The sequence below is a fragment of the Sorex araneus genome, chromosome 1, assembly GCF_027595985.1.
Source record: "Sorex araneus isolate mSorAra2 chromosome 1, mSorAra2.pri, whole genome shotgun sequence".
NCBI classification, from domain to species: Eukaryota; Metazoa; Chordata; class Mammalia; order Eulipotyphla; family Soricidae; genus Sorex; species Sorex araneus.
The window spans coordinates 352,427,270-352,446,903 of record NC_073302.1 but is presented as its reverse complement, the minus strand read 5'-3'; the positions used below and the strand labels follow the sequence as shown (position 1 = coordinate 352,446,903).

The window sequence follows — 19,634 nt, the reverse complement described above, 5'->3', positions numbered from 1 at the left end:
TGCGGCTCGGAGAGGCTAGCAGGCATGCTGGCATGTATGGGGAACTTGCAGAGACCTGCTGTGACTTGGGCCCAGCCTGGTTGGAGGTCGTGCAGCTGGGAGTGTGGTGAAGGCGGCCTTGAGGTCCTTCCTGTGGGTGCCCAGCCTTGCCTGCAGCTGGCCGTGAGTCTCCACCCGCTGTGTACCGGAGTGTGCGCTCTGGTGCGTCTCATTCTCTCTCGAGGGCCCTTGCCACACGGTCGTATTCTCTCTGCTGCCGGCATCCTGGGTGTCTGCACGGCGCCCGGAATGGCTCTGTGAGGCTCTTGTGTTGCTTTCAGAAGCGCGAACTTCTTCCCTGTAAGAGCAGCTCTTCTCTCCAGTGTTTTGTGGCTCTCTGAGGCCACAGGCTCTAACTTGACCAGCGCAACCCAGATTTCAACATTTGCACATATCGTCTGATGGTGGGGTAGCTTCCAGCCGAGGCCGGGAGAAGGCTGCTGACTGAGTACCTCCAAGGCCGCAGAAGGGGGAGTGCAGAGGAAGGCGCGCTGCATGCAGCTCCCCCAGTTCGTGAGGTCCCCAAGACTGGGGCACATTGCTCCCCCGAAGCCAGGAGCCCTTTTCTCCCTGAGGAGTGCCAGGCCATTCCCACCATCTGGCTGTCCAGATACCCACAATTCTCGGCTTTACTGTGCTCTCAAACACTGCAGGAAGGGCTTTGTTCAGGGAGTGTCTGCTAGGCGCAGGTACTGTTTCAGTGCTCGCATGCTCCCGGCATTCTACAACCTAGACTCCTCCTGCAGTACCATTTACAGCCCAGCATTTGTCACATTGAATCCAGCGTGACACGATCACCCACCATTAAGCCTTTTCCCCTACAGCGCTGTAATAGCCATATCAAGTGTCACTGGCCCTCTCTGCCATATTTATTCTGCCTTTCCTGCATATTAGGGGCTGGTCTACTGGTCAGGGTCCAGTGAGGATCCAGGAATCCGGCCAGTATTTGGAAAGGGAAATTTTAATTAAAGAATTGGTAGCTAGTTGGAGTTGGTTTGCTGCAATGACGGGGCTAAAAGAGGACACGGGTGGGGGCTGAGGAAGTGGCAGCAAAGGAGCTGTGGCTACTGGGCTGAAGACGTGGGGGCTGGAAACGTGGGCAGAGGAGAGCCTGCCTTGCCCGTGTGAGGCCTTGGATTCCACCCCAGCATGATACAGAGAGAAGGTGAAAAGAGAGAGAAGAGAAGCGGCGGGTGGCAGGAAGGTGGCGCGGCTGATTAGGGCACATCCCACCCTGACTCCATTCCCCACACGAAGGGTCTGAGCAGCAGTGACAGAACAGAGGGCCAAGTACGGCCTGAAGTGGTCCCTCAGGCGGGGATGCCCCAAAGAGCCAAATACAAGGGACGGCACAACTCCCATCCCCATCTTTTTTTTTTCTTTTTGCTTTTTGGGTCACACCCAGCGATGCTCAGGGGTTACTCCTGGCTCTGCACTCAGGAATTACTCCCGGCAGTGCTTGGGGGACCATATGGGATGCCGGGGATTGAACCCAGGTCGGCCGCGTGCAAGGCAAACGCCCTACCCACTGTGCTATCGCTCTGGCCCCACCCATCCCCATCTTTCCCCAAAGAGGGCAGAGCTCCCTGAGAGGCAAGCCCTGCTTCGAGAAGCTTCGACGGGCAGAGAGCTAGAAGGGAGGGCCCTCTGTGCGGGCACAGCAAGGGAGGGCCCTCTGCGGCTGGCACAGCATCCCGGAGTCCACGCTGACCAGTAGATGTGGCACGTGCACAGTGACACCTCTGGGCCTGGGGAGGTGGTTCAGGGCTTATTGCTTGGTCCAGCCCCTACTCCTCTAGCCCGCCCTCAGCACTGCCTGGTGCCGCCCACACAATGGGCCCGAGCTGGTCCAGTCAGAGCTGGTACCAGGTCCTTTGAGCACTGCTTGGGAAGCCTGCCACCCTCCCCAAATGAAAGAACGCCCTCTGGGAGCAGAGCAATATCACCCTGGAGTCTTGGCCTGGTGTTGCAGAGCCCAGCTCAGGAGGGCGGAGAACAGTGTTCTGGAGTGGAAGGACCATGAGTCAAAGCAGGAGCCTTGGATTTGCCTTGATGACTCAGCGTGCCCTTCTGACCTGCCCACCCCCTGTTCAGTGCTGCCCCAGCACGATCCATAGACTGGGATGTTGAGCGTTTCCAAGACCCTTGTTCAGCAGTACAGAGTCCCCTAGTAAAGCTTGCTCCTGCTTACTCTCCGTCAAGTTGCGTAGCAGGGAGGGTGCAGCCTTTCTCTCCACCGCGCCGCAGACCCGGCCGCCTCCATCCGTCTGTCACGGAGTCATTGGTGTTTCCAACCCGCGCCTGCAGGTTGAGTCTGGGGTTGAGCTTAGGCAGTGCCAAGTCCGGCAAAGGTGGTAGGAGGCAGCACTGCTTCAATCTCCTGTTACCGCCGAATTTTACTACTTTCTGCTCTTAATTCACTGCGAGGGACACATTCATTTCCCCTAAATACCTCTTCATTAGATCGGCAATCTTGCCTCAAGAGCAAGATCGCAGTTTAATTAGTGGATTCCTCCTTGTTCATGGAGAATGAAAGAGAAAAGAATGGAACTGTGGTGCTGGGCCCCTGCCTTCCATTTCTTCAATGAAGTGACCGGCCACGGCGACTTGCCCAGGCCCTCTGGGGAAGTCAGTGGCCAGGCCCAGGCTGAACGTCCTGTTCAGTCTGCTGTGCTCGCCAGCTTGCCGCTGGCCCCAGCTGGTCTCCCCTGGCCTCGCTGGGCTTCTCCTCTGGTTGCCATCCACGTCCATGCCCGGGTGCCCCTGGGCACTGGCTCTCGCTTCACCCTGTGTCTCAGACCCAGCTGATGAGTGCCGCTTCACAAACTGAGCTCAGTTCTGTTCCTTTAGTCTCACAGACCATGGACAGGGCCTTTCAGGCCCAGGCTGCCTTCGGCACCTGCTCACCTCTGTGCTGGGCCGTTGACTGCGGGGCCAGTACTTCCTACCTTTCTGCCAGGCCCTTCTCATGAGAAACACACTGTTGATTCTGTCCCGTCTTCCCCTGAGGGCTCTTGGCCGTGTTCTCATGCTCATACCTCTGGCAGATTCCTGGGATCCCTGATCCCTGTCGGTCCCCTCTCTGCGCTTCTCCCCCTGACTTTGTGTGGGGGAGCAGGAGGCAGTGGTGCCCTGGGTCCATCCCTCCGGTGGGACCCAGGGACCACCCCCCGGTGCTGCTTCCTTCACATCCCTTCCGTGTTTTTTAAAAAAAATTTCCGCATCAGTTCTGGGGGCCGTGTAAAGGTCATCTAGAGGCTGTGGAATGTAGAATGATTCAAGAAAGACAGCAGTTGATAATAGGATTCAGTGGGAAAAGCTAGTAGAGAGACGTCAAATTAGAATATTTTAATTAAAGGGTATCTGGGGAGGGAGGTGCCGGCTATGCCGGGTGTACCTATCCCTGGAGAGGTCAGACAGTAGTCAGACACCTTTATTCTTGATCTCCCCCAGCCCCCACCCCTCTCAGTGGTTGGTGTGGCGTCAGGTTCTGTTTTCAGGCACTGTTTCTAAGGTGCCTTCTCAAATGCCACAACTGCAGTCTGCTGTCTAAGAGGCATTGCTCTGTAACCTAGCAACCAGTGTCATCTCTTGTCCTCAGTTCTTCAGCCCCAAGATATGAAGAGGAAGCACGGGGACACACAGAGACAAAGGCTTCCACTGCACACTCCGCCTCGCCATCACTGACAGGCCCGAAGGACAGAGTCGTTCACTCTCATTCCCCCACACTCAGGTCATTTCTGGAGAGAGAGAGGAGGAGGTGGGGCGGCCCCTTGCAGTCAGGTTTCATGGGGAAGAGGGTGGTTTAGTGCCTCCACCCACCCGACTCTCCGATTCCCCAGCCCAATACAAGGGGAGGGGCAGAGTTGGGACTTTTGACCAAGGGCTAATTTTTAATTTGTCTGGGTAGATAAAAAGTTGGCATACTGAGAAAAAACAAATTTCAGAGGAGAAAAATATTACCACAGTGACATTTTTCTGCAGGATCTTATTATCCAATCCATAGAGAGGCCCGAGGTGCTGGGCTAGTTTTGAGAAGAAAAACAAAGACGGTCTGTGGAGATGCCTGTGAATGTCAAGGCGGAGACAGTCTGGAGACGCTCATGACGATGGCCCTTTAGCCGACTTCCTGGCCACTTGTCATTCTCCTCATCCATTGCGTATGTTGGGACATTTCCCTGCAGAAATGTGCTTTTTCTTCTCTTTTTTGAAGGAACTGGCATTAGTCTAGCTTGCATCAGATTTTATTGCTTTGCAATCCACAATGCTTGCTTGCGCCAGCCTTCCTGTGTGCTGGGAGTGCCAGACTCCAGACTGTTCTCCAGCCCCTTGACACGGCTTGCCTGCCGCCCAGGTGCCTGTGGGCAGGGGCCCGAGACGCCTCGTGTTCATCCCAGCTCGGGATGTCTGTGGACAGACGGTGTGAAGATTGCAGCAGAGTTAGGGCTCCAGGACTGGTTCCCAGAAAGGGCCAGGAGCAACGTCCTCATGCTGGGACCCGAGTGCGGTTTTCTGTGTAGGTTCCTGTCTGTTGGGGTTTTCTGGACACTCTTCCCGTGCTACCTTCTTTAAGGCAATTGATTTCCACTTTTCTGCTGACAGGATTATCGGGTTTAAATGAAAAGTTCCAAGTGACTAGAAATTTGTTTCCCACGGCCATAGCTAAACCTGCTCTCAGGCCCTGAGCCCTTCACCTCCCCAGTCCAGAGGGACTTGCCCCCTCAAGAGCTGCAACCCAGGGTGTCTGCCTAGGGGTGGTGGTGCCGTTGCTGTGTGCAGTTTGGGCTTTGCAAAATGGAACTTCCCGTCTTCCCTGCATTCGGTATCAAACATTCACTTTGGTTTTCTTTCAGGGAAGATACTGACTTAAGCCTGTTTCTTTGCACTTAATTCTAAGAATCAATTTTGGGAGGGCATTTGAGCCATACCCAGCAGTGCTCAGGATTCCTGGCTCTGTGCTCACGGGTCAAACTGGCGGGGGTCCAGTGACCATATGGGGTACTGGGGATCGAAACCCAGGTCTGCCATGTGCAGGGCAAGCACCCTACCCACTCATTTTTTTAAAAAGATTCCTCAGAATCGGCTGAAGGAGAGTCACTGTGTGTTCACGGTGTCTCTGGCCTCTGGGGGCCTTGCCCCACCTCAGTGTCCCCTTCCAGCTCTAGCTTGTCTTGCCCAGACGGGATCTGTAGGCTCAGAGCTGTGATCCCCACCTGCTCCCTCTCAGAAGTCGAGGGGCGTGCGGGTTCCGGAGGCAGAGAATCAGACTGCAGGTGAGACTCTGCCCCCACTGCCAGCGCTGTTGCAGTGACAGCGCACGGCTCTCACCTCACGTAAACTTCCCTCAGAGAGGCAGAGGTGGAATTTTTCGTTCTGATTGTTCATGGCAACAAGCCATAGGAATCAGCAAATGCGAGGAGACCAAGCTCCTTAATCACCTCATAAAATGGCAGTGTTATTGGGTGTAATTCATCTACCGAAGGAATATTAAGGCACCTTTTGAAAAAAATTCAACTGAGTATTTTCTTCTTCAACAGCATATCCACAGGTTTGCAGAACCACCGCCACAAACCACTTGGAAGTGTTACCATCACTGTGGAATGTATCCCCGCACCCAACCAGCTCCCCACACCCTGGCTTCGGGCACCCCCGGGCTTGGTCTCTGTGGCTTGGCCTGTTCTGGACTTGTCATGTACATGAGATATGTGATCTTTCTATCCATTTTCTTTCTGTTAGTGTAATGTTCCCTAGGTTCGTCCATACTGGGTGTATTGTTCCTCAGGGCTTCATTTCTTTGAGTGGCCTGAAGATATTTCATCGACTGGACACTGCACATTTTATTTCCCTCCTTATCACACGTTCCCACCACTTGGCTGTTCAGAATAAGATTTCTGAGAGCAATCATGGATAAGATTTGTTTGGACGTAGGTTTTCAGTTCTCTTGGGTATATCTGTGGGAGTAAATTGCTTGGTCATGTTCCCTTAGTAACCTTTAAAAATTATTTTTATTTTATATTTTGGGATCCCATATGCCTATTATGTGAGTTTATATCACTTCCTCTGCATCGAATGTCAACTGTGACTTAAATAAAGTTAACACAACTGAGATCTGGATAAGAATCCTTTGTAGAAATAATTATAATTACTCGAAGTGAGAAGAAGCTGAATTGTAAAACATGCGTCCGGGGGCGTGTGTTGAACCATGCTCGCTGGTGCTTAGCTGGGGATTACTCCTGACTCTGTGCTCAGGGCTCCGTCTGGTGCTCAGGAACCGACTGTGGGCTGGGGCGCAAACTGGTGTCGCCTGCACCAAGGCTGCAGGCTCTCTCCCCAGCCCAACTTAGACTCTCTACTAGGCTATGTTGACCTTTCTCCTACTCTTTAAATTTGAAGATTTATTTAAAAAACTGATTTTTTTTTTCAGAATCGCAATGAGATAAAGAATGGCACCATCCTCCGGCTGACCACATCTCCGGTAAGTCAGGCTTAGCTCTCAGCTTCGAGGTCAGCACGTCGCTCTCTGATTCCTCAGTGTGTGCTGAGGGATATTCACTCTTGAGGGTGACTCTCGTGTGAAACAGAAGTCTCTGAATTGTTCTCACGTGCAGGATCTCTTTTTAAAAAAATGTTTGGGCCACACCTGGCAACGCTGCTCAGGGGTCACGCCTGGCTCTGCAGTCAGGAATCTCTCCTGGCGGTGCTGGGGGACCATATGGGATGCTGGGGATTGAACCTGGGTCAGCTGCAGGCAAGGCAAGTGTCCTTTCCATGGTGTCATTGCTCTGGCCCCTCCCATGTAAAATTTTGGACCATCTGGAATTCCCTCCCCCTCCTTTCAGTTCCCATGATAAGGCGGGGGAAAGGGTGGTCCTCTCCACCGTCTCCCCTCATCAGTTCTCAGCTGACAGCTGTGTCGACTGGTTTACCCACAGGCCCACACACCCTCCTGATGTGCCGTGGGTGATTTCAGACAATGGAAATCAGGCAGACAGGAGAGAGCCCGGGAATTCCCTGTAAGGGCAGAGGCTGAGAGGAGTGGTGTGTGCTTCATGTAGAAGAGAGAGTTGGAGCATTTTCTAGATCAGCTATAATGACTGTTAAATAGTTCAAAAAATGTTTGCCTCTTGGGCTACCTCACTGGGAACTGCCTCCAGATAGAACTCTTCAAAAATCTTCTAACTATAAGCTTCCACACACAATGCTAAAACCGAGTTAAGCTACTGGTGCTGACTGTGTTGATTATCTTGACTTTCTTTCTTGCAGTTACTTAAGATAGTGACATTAGCATATTTAAACTGTATTATTTCACAGTGCATCTATTGCTTTCCTCAAAAATAAGCTGCACAAAATACACCAAGTGTTACTATTTTCACTCTGCATATGTGATGAAAACTGTCTAACTCTCATTTTCAGTTTCTACTGAAGCCATGTGGCTAGGCTAAAAATAAATTTAAAAATTGGGAAAAGCATCTGGGTAAAATTAAATTGTGGGTACTGTAACTACCACAAATTCTTCTTGTGAAAATCACATTAGAGAGGCTGAAACCTTTTAAGCATTTTGCACAATAACATTTCGAACTCAAACACGCTGATGTGCTTAGTAGAATGCCTCGCTCGGGTTGGCTGCGCTGTCTTTTGATGCCTTCTGGCCACTTAAAAGAAATGATAATTTACCCCCATTTTTTCTGTGGCTACATGATGACCTGAAACTTTGTGTTTAGGCATTGCTTGTCTTACTCTAGTCAGCATGAATTCATGTTAATTTGACCTTTAGAAACCATGGTTCCATTTGTTTTTGTCATTCCTGTTTATTCTGCTACAAGCAGTCATCAGCTTTCTGTGCAGAAAGAGTACACCTTGCGTTTTGTTTCTCCCTAGAATTCTGAAAGCTCATTAAAGAGGAATCTAGGCCTATTCTAAGCCAAAGAAGGTCTCTTTAATTGCCAGGAGTTCTTGAACAGAATGTCCTGAGTCACTCTATAAAGGAAGGTTAGGTACAGGAGGGGGTGTGTTGGGGGGGGCAGCATGCCCAGACACACATCACAGACACAGTGACTTGCCCCGTGACATCGGGGATGGTGGACTTGGAGCTCTTTGGACTTGAAGCTCTTTTGGAGCCCTCAGTTTCCCAGTTTGGAGAAAGGAAAGCTGTGTGGTGCTTTTCAGAATATGGAACGGGTATCATGGAACTGAGACGCTTTGCGTCTGCTCAAGAGCAGTGCTCTCCAAACTGGATGCCTTGGTGGAACTTTCGAAACGTGGATGGGGCTAGAGAGACAGTACAGGGGGGGAAGGTGCCTGTGGCAGACCCTGGCTCGATCATTGGCACAGAGCCAGGGCATGGCTGGATGGGCTCCGCCAGCCACAATCAATAAGTAAATAAAAATAAGAAACAATGCAGCCGTGTGGAGCCTTAAGGAAGAGCTGGACTCATCAGGTGTAGGACGAAGATCTGGGCCTTCTAAGCAACCACTTTTATTGTTTTGGCAGTTGCCAAAAGAACTGGAAATTACTCTATAAGCAAGTTATTTTGGATTTGTAAACTTCACTTGTTGTTAGATTGTATTCTTTTATTATTTTGTGTTTAACTGAAAATATGGGCAGGCATATGCTAGCTCTTTGAATTTTTACATACACAGTAAAATTAGTTGGAAAGAAAAACCCATTCCATGTGGTAGAAGTGCTAGAGAAGCATAAAGAAGATAACAACTGGTTTTATGCTAACTTAGGTATCCTGTCATCCACCTCAGCTGAACTTCGTAGCTGGGCAGGGGACGGGAAGAACACATGTAGGCACGTTCACACACACACGGGGATGGGAATAGCACACGTAGGCACGTTCACACACACATGGGGATGGGAATAGCAGACGTAGGCACGTTCACACACGTGCGGGGACGGGAATAGCACGCGTAGGCACGTTCACACATGCACGGTTCTGTGCTCAATCCCCACTCTTCTGCACCCACGGCTTCTCTTCACAGAGCCCTTGCTCTGGACTTCACCTGCCTTCATACAGGCTCAGCCGGAGCCATCTGGAGTGTCCTTTGGCTGGCGAGATAGTACAGTGAGGTAGTACAGTGGCTAAGGCACTCGCCTTGCTGTGTCTGACCCAGGTTTGATCCCTGGCACCCTACACATGGTCCCCTGAGCACTGACAGGAGTGGTGCCTGAGTGCAGAGCAAGGAGTAAGCCCAATTACTAAACCCCAATCCTGCCAGCAAGGAGTAAGCCCAATTACTAAACCCCAATCCTGCCCGACCCCTTCAAAAGTGTATTTTGAGCGGGGGGGGGGGGGGGGAGCTGCACCCCGTGGTGTGCAGGGGTCATTCCTGGCAGTGTTCAGGGCATGACTTCAGGGTGCCAAGGATCAAACGAGGATTAGCTGTTTGCAAGGCAGGGGCCTCATTCTCTGTACAATCTCTCTGGCTCCAAAAGTTCATTTTTCAGGTCTCATGTCTTTTTTATTTGTGTCCACATCATCATGAAGTCGTAGCCGTGGGACGGGAGAGACTGAGGCAGCTAAGCACTTGCCCTGCATGCAGCTGAAGCCTCAGTGTTTCACATCCTGGCACCGTGTATGGTCTCCCCGCCACGGCCAGGTGTCACCCCTGAGAACTTCTGGATGTCACTTCCGTCCCCACCACCAAAATATATATTTAGTCATGAACACACCCAGGGAGTGTGTGTGGGGTTAGCACAGTGGGGCTTTGGGGAAAGACTCATTCTGCACTAGGTAGTGATTCCTGCTGCCTGGGATGAGTTTCCTGCAGAAATTACAGCTGAGACCAGGCATGGAAGGGATTTTTAGTGATTGTTCAAAACTTGGCTTGCTAAAAGTTTTAACTTCCCTGAAATCTTTGTCTTAAAAAATCTTTACAATAAGTATATTTGTAGTCTTCAATTGTGGAAAGCCTCTTTTAAGCAGATTAGAAGGCAACCCAGAAACCATAAAGGAAAACCGATAAAGTTGTCTACCAGTAAATAAATAAATAAATAAATAAATAAATAAATAAATAAATAAATAAAAGCAGTGACACAAAGCTGTTATGTTGGGAAAAACTGTAGGGACAAAATAAAAATTGCAAATTAGGGAAAAGCAAGACAAATGCATGATGGAGGGTTGATTCCCCAATTTTTAGGATTCCTTACAAACAAATAAACTCTCAAGAATAGTTGGTCAAATGCTGCAAATGTGATCTCAATATATATTTTTATATCTCTCTAGATTCAGAGCTGAGTTATGTCATTGTTTGTGTATCTACTTTGTCCTATCTCCAAACTGATGAGACAGTATCGGTATAAGAGATCTATTGTCATAGATCAATAGATCTAGGTTGTTATTGATGCAGAAGAAAGAAGCTCATTCTTAAGAAAGATGAAAATCTACTGTCTTAGGTAATCAAGGCAGCTGTGCTGTGGGGTTCAAAGGTCCATTGTTACCGCCTTTTAGAAGGGAGATTTCGGTATGTCTCCTCAAGTTTAAATATCTATGCCTTTGCTAGGAGTTGGTCTTGTAGACAGATGCATAAAGGGTCACTCCACACCCTTACATGTACAGCTTGTAGCCCATATCTGTGCACACACCCCTTAGCGATGCACATCCATGGCCCGTATAGATGTGCACACATAGCCCTAGAGATATTTGTACACACAGGGCTAGATGCATTGTTGTCTTTCATAATATAACCTGGAAACCTGTTAGCTGCCTGTCATTTGGAGTTCCAGGCAATACCTGGTGACGGGGTGCTGAGAAGTCAGTGAACATGGGCTGGGGTCTGTGCTGCAGCCCCCTTAAGTGGAGCATGCGCAGGGGCGGGCGCTGAACATTGTGTATGGAACGAGCCCAGTGAAATGCATGGATAGAGGGATTTTGTGATAAAAGGATAAAAATAATTCTCAAGGGAGACAAAATACCTTATTGATGTTAGGTTAATTTTATTATTTTATAGCATTTGGTAGTATTGCATGTTTCTTCTATATTCTATACTAATATTAACATAAAATAGGTATAAAATAAAGTATACCAAAGTGAATATTGTAAATCACTACTGTAAGCCTGAGATGAATTATAGCATTTCAAGCTAAAAATACCTTTGTATCTCGAATTACTAGATTTTTAAGCACACTTTGGTATAGAAACTAAATCCTTTTCATCTCTTATTTACCATTTTGACCCACGTGGACCTGATAACTAAAACTGCTGGTCAGGTATCTACTATTGCTTTGTAATTTCTAAGCATAATCCTCCCCTGGAGCCAGGGTTAGAAGCATCCAGGCTTCACACTGAAGTCCAGGTCCATTCTAGTAGGAAGAAAAGTGGTCTCATTTCTGCCCCTCTTGGACTTAGGCTGCCTGAATCTTAAGAACAGGAGCGTTAGCGGCGGTCTCACAGCCCTTCACAGCCTCTGAGTGGAGAGGCTGAGACAGGTTATGGAGCATAACAGGTTGTTTTCCTGTCCACTCTCTTAGGGGAGTTATGGCATGGGTGCCGGGAGACACCTCAGGCAGCAGGGTCACGGTCATGTAGGCTGGAGTGGATGGGCCAGTCTGGAGTGGACAGATCCAGACTGAGTGGACATGCCCAGGCTGGAGAAGACAGGCTGAGTCCTCGTAGGTGTGGGGCTGTGTGGAAGGAGGGAATGGATGCGGGAGAGCTTTGGAGAACAAGCTCCCAGGACTCGCAGGGGCTGTGGGTGTGATGATGTGATGAGAGGCGTCAGGAGGGAGCTGGCAGGCTAAACGTGTGCAGTTCCTGGGCCGGGCATCCGGGGAGGGGAGCAGAAGCCCACTGTGTGCGCATGAAGGTGCACGCTCGTGGCCAGCAGGGCAAGCACACGTGCCAGGCGGCCGGAAGGTGCAGCCGCGGCAGCCTGGAGTCCGTGTGGGAAGTGGTGCTGTGGACGTGGCCGCCACGGGGAGGGACAGCCCTGGCACATTTCCAGGCCCAGAGGAAGTCAGGACGTGGGGTGAGGAGAAGAGAGCGCTCAGCTGTGCCCAGGGGAAGCGGCTGTGCAGAGGCCCGGGCTGCTTGTGGGTGGAGACGGGTGCAGGTGAGCAGAATCCTCACGACCAGGGCCCAGGAGAGCAAGGGAGCTCGGACAGTGACTTGAAGCTCACTCTTTTATTTTCAGAAGATTCTCTGGGGCAGTGAAATGAGGATGTGGCAAGGGAGAGGGACTGGGGCGGGGATGCGGGGCCCTTGGTGTTTGTCACCACGCAGCTGGTAGAGGTGTTTGCAGCTGGAGATGAAGCCCTGCAGGAAACCCTGAGACGGATGTGAGCCCTCGAGGAGAAACTTGAGAAGGCGAGAGCGAGCAGGTGGGCACTGAGGTGGGAATGGCCCTTCCTGGGCAGCAGGGCAGATGGGAGCATCTAGAAGCAGAGCCTGGCAGACAGTCAGTGGGCGCAGATGGTCAGTGGGCGCAGACGGTCAGTGGGCGCAGACCATCAGTGGGTGCAGACGGTCAGTGGGCGCAGACCATCAGTGGACGTAGATGGTCAGTGGGTGCAGATGGTCAGTGGGTGCAGACGGTCAGTGGACGCAGACGGTCAGTGGGTGCAGATGGTCAGTGGGCACAGATGGTCAGTGAGCACAGATGGTCAGTGGGCACAGACGGTCAGTGGGCACAGACGGTCAGTGGGCACAGACATCACTGGGCTCAGACGTTCAGTGAGCACAGATGGTCAGTGGGCGCAGACTGTCAGTGGATATAGATGATCAGTCGGCCTAGACGGTCAGTGGGCACAGGCGGTCAGTGGGTGTAGATGGTCAGTGGGCACAGATTGTGGGCACAGATGGTCAGTGGGTGCAGATGGTCAGTGGGTGCAGATGGTCAGTGGGCGCAGATGGTCAGTGGGTGCAGATGGTCTGTGGACGCAGATGGTCAGTGGGTGCAGATAGTCCATGGGTACAGACGGTCAGTGGGCGCAGGTGGTCAGTATGCGCAGATGATCAGTGGGTGCAGACAGTCAGTGGGCGCAGATGGTCAGTGGGTGCAGATGATCAGTGGGTGCAGACAGTCAGTGGACGCAGATGGTCAGTGGGTGCAGATGATCAGTGGGTGCAGACAGTCAGTGGACGCAGATGGTCAGTGAGCCCAGATGGTCAGTGGGCGCAGATGGTCCATGAGCCTGCCTGCCCCACTGCTTGAACTCCTCCGTGAAACCTGAAGCATGATCACAGTAGGGAGAGAGGACCAGTTATGGAGAGAAGAAACAGTGGGATGGAGACGTTTTGGAGGGACAAAGAGAATATTCTAGGAAACTGTGGATGGGCTGCTGGGTGATTTTGAGTGCACATTTCCAGCACTGGGGCCAGGGGCATTTGCCTATACCCTCAATACCGCACGTGGTCTCCGAGCCTGCCAGCAGTGATCCCTGAGCACAGAGCCAGGAGTAACTCTGAGCACCGCTGGGTGTGGCCCCAAGCAAAACAATGAAAACAAATGAAATATCTGTGAGCAACAGCCTAAAGGGTTTTGGTTTTTATTGGCACAGAGAGCACAAACTGGGGGTTCATGGGGAGAACTGTGTCAGGACCTTGAGGAGCAGAGGTGTCTTGGCACATGGGCACCTCCCTGTGCTTCTGTGAACCGAGCACTGTGACAGCCTCATTTGTCTGCTCAGTGTGGAACCTGGGCTTAACCTTGGGACAAAACCCAAGTACTGACTCTCTTCATTTGTGCTGATTTCTTGAAAACCCAGGTCGATGTTTTTTGAATATTTTTAAATGCATAACATATCTCCCAAAAAGCTGCTGAGTAATAAGATCACTTGGAAGTGGTCTTGCTCCAGAGAAAATAATGCAGAATTGCACTGTTCACAAATAACCACGGGTCAGATCTTGATTTGTTTCTCTTGGTCAGTTTTGTGCAAATCTATGGATCTGTGTACATATGTGTGAATATATATTAATCATGTATAAAATCCACTCAGCCGGTGTTCCTGCACTGTTGCTGACAGATTTCCCCTGGCGTCTGTGTTCGCCCATGCAGATGCACACTTGTGCACATATAGCTTTGTCCCCGAACACTAAGGAGCATTTGCGTAGCAGCCTTTCTCCACCCTGAGAATATGTCCACCCAGAATACAGCGTGTGGGGGTTTTTTGGTGCCTCCGTGCATTATCCCGTCCATCTGCTGTGCCATGCACTGCCCTCTGTCAGACTCGGTGGCTGCTGTCAGAGCTTGCGCATCACTGCTGCTCCTGCTGCTGTTGCTTGTTTGTTCTGGGGCCACTCCCGGGGTGCTCAGAACCTGCTTCTGGCTCGACACTCGGAAATCACTCCTGGCAGTGTCCGGGGAGCGATGATATGGGATGCTGGAGGTTGACCCTGTCCGGCTGTGTGCAAGGCAAGCACCCTCCGCACTCAGCTATTGCTCTGGCAGACCCCCCTCCCAGAGGTCCCCCAGCTCCATCACTTGGGCCTTGGTGCCCTGGCTCTGTCTCCATCTCACCGATGCCTGCTTTCTTCTGTGGCTGTCACCTCTGGACATGCTGGTCTTCCTTCTCTACCTCAGCACGCCAGCTTTGGTCCTCCTTTCAAAAGCAAGTCCTGCTGCTAGAGAATGGCCTCCTCATCTCATCGGAGCTCAGCAGCTCGGCCTGAGTGTCGCTTTCTTAGGACACCCATCCTGAGAGCGAACACGTCTCAGAGACTCACCAGTGTCAGGGGCGGGAGAAATAGTACCGAGGTGAGGCATTGCATCCGGGTGAGCCCACTTTACTCCAGGCTCATACCTGTGCCTCATGGGATATGCTGCAGACCACCCGGGGCCACAGGTCTAATCCCACTCTGCCACACAGCCCCAGTTTAGCTTTTGATGTGAATGTCTAATTTCCAGTTGTGAGTCTCGTGCCCCCTGCCCGAGGCTGTAGCCTAGGAGGCTGGCACCTGACTCTGTCTCCACTGGATCTCAGTCCCAGCAGAGACCTGCTTGGACGTGCTTTGTCCCGAAGCGTTTGTTGACTTGTGAGGGAGGTTGCTGTGTGTCAGAAAGTCAGTTAGCCTCCCATGTTTTTTAGAATAAAAGGCTGATAGCAGCGTCACATAGACTTCAGAGATGGTTAACAGAACATATGTTCTGATTGGACCTACTTGCAGCTGGGAAATGCGGCCTGGCCTGTGTATGGCAGGGTACTGCTCTGTGGGGGCTTGCAGTGGGCGTGCGCTAAGGTGGACGCTCTCGCCTACCTGCGCTCACCTGATCTCGTCTCAGTCCATCCGTGTGCTGCTGGTGAAATGTGGCCACAGAAGGAGACAGGACTTCTTGAGGCCCAGAACTAACGGAGACGTGAGTGGACATTCCCTCCTGGTCATCCTTCAGGGAACTTTTGTCTCCGCCCCACGGAAGCCACGGGTCTGCCCTCCTTGGGGACTCGGATCCCCCGGCATGGAGGTGGCCTCTGCAGTGAAACCGAGAGAAATGCCCAACCGTCAGTTGGGAGCGTCCCTGTTCCTCCAGGCCTGCCGTCAGTCAGGGAGTTCAGGTGCTTAGGTTCCCGAATGTGGTCAAGCCAGGCTCAATCCCCAGCACTGCCTGGGGTGTGGCCTGGCCACCTCAACCGGTCTGCCCCCCAACAGAGATCTGACTCCGTAGGCAGAGCCCCCCGCCCGCAGGGGGATCCTCCTGAAGGCTCATGAGAGCAGTGTGGGCAGTGAGCGGGTGGGGGGGGGGCGGTAGGGACTTACCAGGACGTTGTATTTGGGATGATTAGGGCACGTCTGGAGCCTCTGTCAAGGTTAGGGACTGACTCTGGCCGAGACCCCCCCACAAGTCAGTTGCTTTGATTTTTCTGATCTTCCTTGGCAAAATATATATATTTTTTAAGTTCTATAACAGAATCCTTTGAGCAGGCATGTGTGTCTTTGGGACTTTTCTCTCCTGATTTTTCTGCTTGGGACACTGATACTTTCCTTGGACTAGCAACTGTGTCTCTTCATTTCTTCTATTTTAGATACATCCCTTCATTAACTTCTAAATGGGTCAGGCACATGCAGAAGGAGAAAGAAGTGTACCCTCTCACTTACCTATATTCCACAGATCTAATGAGCTATTAAAAAAAGTTCCTTTTTCTCTTTGAGAAAATCTTCCTCCTGGAAAGTGTCTTCACTGAAAAAGACTAGTAGATATTTATTATAAATTAGTGCGATTGCAGTATGTCAGGAGGGAGTTATTTGTCCTGGCTGGAGAAAAGGAGGTGATTAGAAATCAGAGCTTCATACTCAGGTGGGCTGGGTGGACACGCCACCCTTTTGGTTCAGCACTGGGGGTCTCAGCAGGTGGTCTGGGCAACGGCTGAGGGCTTGTCCAGCTGACAGCCATGCCAGTCCTGGAGCTCTGGGAGGGGTGCGGCACCCCCTGGCTCCTGACAGACTGTGCATTCCTGCTCCCGGCCTCTTCTGCACAGCCTCCTGTGCAGGCCTTCCTTGTGCCACAGACGGGCAGCACAGCAGAGGGGGCTGAGCTGGGCACCCCGGGGTGAAGCCCCTGTAGCCCATCCACTCTGTACTCTCCCTGCTATGGATCCACAGAGCTCCTCAGCTTTCTTCTAGATTCTTCATAGATATGCATATATGTGTAGGTTACACACACACACACGCACACACGCACACACACGCACACACACGCACACACGCACACACACGCACACACGCACACACGCACACACACGCACACACGCACACACACACGCACACACACGCACACACACGCACACACGCACACACGGGCCATACCTGGCAGTGCTCAGGACTTCCTCCTGGCTCCGCACTCAGGAATTAACTCCTGAAAGGATTCAGGGGACCAGGTGGGGTGCCTGGGATTGAACCCGGGTCAGCCGCATGCAAGGCAGGTTTTACTGTATCACCCACTATTTTATCTCTCCAGTCCCGAAATTCCTCATCGTCAGGAGTTTTAAATCAGCCCTCTCTCCCATTTCCCCTGAAATTAAATGCAGTTTTAGAGGCGAAAGCAAAGGATCAGAGGGTGACAGCGTGGCTCAGCCATCGTGGATTCGAGTTCAGTAATAGCTACAACAGATGCTATATTAAGTGAAAACACAGAGAGGAAAATTTAGCAATTTAAAAGTTTTCCTACTGTCTGTCTCAACTTAAAAGTGGCTATGAAACTTTTACAGGGTGCACAAACACAGACGTTAAGTGATTATCCAGAAGCATGGGCTCTCCACCAGCGCCCCTCTGTGGGTCAGAGCCGGTCCAGATGCTTTCAGAGCGGTCTGACAGGAGGACACTGGGGCTGGCCACGGGGCATGGGGTGGGGTGTGGTCACTGTGTGACCAGAACCATGATGCCAACATACTTGCAAGCAGGCGACCTAACCTATAATAGTTCAATAGAAATTAAAAAGGAAAAAGAAGAAAAAAGTCCACAACTAGGCAAACTTGATCTCCCAAGGTTTTGGTTCCCAAATGGTTTTATTTGAAATTTCCAGAGTATGTATCCAAAGTATGTGAACGCAAGTTGTTTAAAAAAAAAAAAAAGGAGTTTACAAGCATCGTTGTGTGGTACTGGGAGATTTTCAGTGACCTGGAAAGATTGTTTGGGTGTCTAATGAAGCTTTTAAACTCTGTAGGTTGTTATTAGTCAGATTATGGCCTAATGGGGAGCACGCCATATACATTTATATAATTGCTTAACTAAGCAAATGGCTTTTTGTCACTTAGAGATAATGTCTGCTTATTTGTTCATTGACTTTAATTTGGGGTTCCCATCGCAGGGTGCTCGGGGGTGACCTTGGGATCTGTGTCAGGGGAGAGGAGAGCTGACGGGGATGGCCCTGGTTTCTGAGGAGAGCATCTGTGCCCCGCCCTCTGAGCCCCAGGACATTCGCTTTGACGGTGAACCATCTCCCGTCCTTCCCTTTCCACTGCCACCCCACAGTGTGGATTTTGAGGCCCTGCTTTTCCAAGAGGTGGGAAATGGGCTCTGTGGAAGAGAGCCAGCGCGCGCAGAGCCAGCCGAGGTTGCTAGGGTGGCCAGCGCCCGCCCAGAGCGTGGTGGCCGGCTGGGGCTCCCACCTCTGCGTCCTGGTTCCCACTGATGTTCACTCTGTTGTCTGTCTCCCTGTTTTTGTCTCCCTTTGTTTTCTCCGCCCCGTGAGGCCCAAAACGCCCAGCAGCTTCATGAGCGGATCCAGTCGTCGAGCATGGACGCCAAGCTGGAGGCCCTGAAGGACCTGGCCAGCCTCTCCCGGGACATCACGTTCGCCCAGGAGTTCATTAACCTGGATGGCGTCTCCCTGCTCACGCAGATGGTGGAGAGCGGCACTGAGTAAGCATCCTCCGCGCCCGCCTGGGCTCTCCTCCCAGCTGCAGGGGGCCGTGCCCAGCTGCTTCGCCTAAGGTGCAAGCTAAGGTGGTGGATCAGAAATGGGCCAAGCCCAGGGGAGTGCTGCAGACGGCCGCGGGCTCCTGCAGTCAGCCATTCCCTTACTCCCCCAGCCAGGCAGATTCCCTGAAATGCTGGAAATGTCAGAGTCAGGAGGAAAAAGAACTCATTATCTCTGTTACCTTCCCAGCACTAAATCATAGTTCTACAGAGTCTAAGTTCCTCAGATCTCTTTCTGAGCCCCAAGAAAAAAAATTTTCCTTTCTTGACTCCATTAAAAAAATATTAGAAATATCTGCTTATGTTTCAAGGTATCAGACCAGGCAAAAATAGCCTCCCTGAAGTAACGGTGCACTTGAATGATGAGCCGAGTAGCCGAGTTGCTGTGTTTATTTAAAATTAAATATAATAGGTACTAAGTTCTCGCTGTGAGCAGAAAAGCTAGAAGTTGGGAAAATTGAAAAGAATGTCAGCCTTCCCTGCACAGTGTTTGGGGCAGAATTTGTGGAGGAGAATTACCGCCGAGCACCCGCCCACCTTCTTCCAGGATGGGTGAGGGTCAGGAGGCCTCTGAGGGCTCTGCGGGCCATCGGAGTGAGGACTGGTGGGCAGTACTCTCCTTCCCAGGAAGGCCCTGGTCCTCTTGCAGGACTGACATGAAATGAGCAAAAAGGGTCTGAACATCAAGATGGACTGAGAGTCCCCAGTGGCCTACTGTCCACCCAGCTCCCTTCCCAGATGGCCCGGTCAGTATTGGCACAGACTCAGAGCATGTGAAATTGCTAAGTCTATTCCTTACATATTAGTATGCTAAGTTAATGCCCTGCAGAGCCAGGAGATAGACTCCTTAGGAGAGACTAAATGGCATTGAAAATTTGGACTTAAGCCAGGGTCATTTACATCTGTTTCCAGTACCTGGTGATTCACAGAAGGGGTTACAGATGGTCCATGCTGGAAAACAGTCCCCGCCCAGTCCTCCCTCCCTCCCTCCCTCCCTCCCTCCCTCCCTCCCTCCCTCCCTCCCTCCCTCCCTCCCTCCCTCCCTCCCTCCCTCCCTTCCTTCCTCCCTTCCTTCCTTCCTTCCTTCCTTCCTTCCTTCCTTCCTTCCTTCCTTCCTTCCTTCCTTCCTTCCTTCCTCCCTTCCTTCCTTCCTTCCTTCCTTCCTCCCTTCCTCCCTTCCTCCCTTCCTTCCTCCCTTCCTCCCTTCCTTCCTTCTTCCCTTCCTTGCTTCCCTCCTCCTTTC

The 19,634-nt window shown here is 51.4% G+C and overlaps 1 protein-coding gene across 3 annotated transcripts in view; it reads left to right on the top strand.

The window, feature by feature from the left end:
* Positions 1-19,634, top strand: part of ELMO1 (engulfment and cell motility 1) — a 545,070-nt gene that overhangs the window by 152,745 nt on the left and 372,691 nt on the right. For all 3 annotated transcript variants that reach the window (XM_055132324.1, XM_055132311.1, XM_055132316.1), the window contains exons 5-6: positions 6,464-6,514; positions 18,165-18,334. In XM_055132324.1, coding sequence (XP_054988299.1) covers positions 6,464-6,514; positions 18,165-18,334 — 221 coding nt within the window. The remainder of the gene's footprint in view (positions 1-6,463; positions 6,515-18,164; positions 18,335-19,634) is intronic.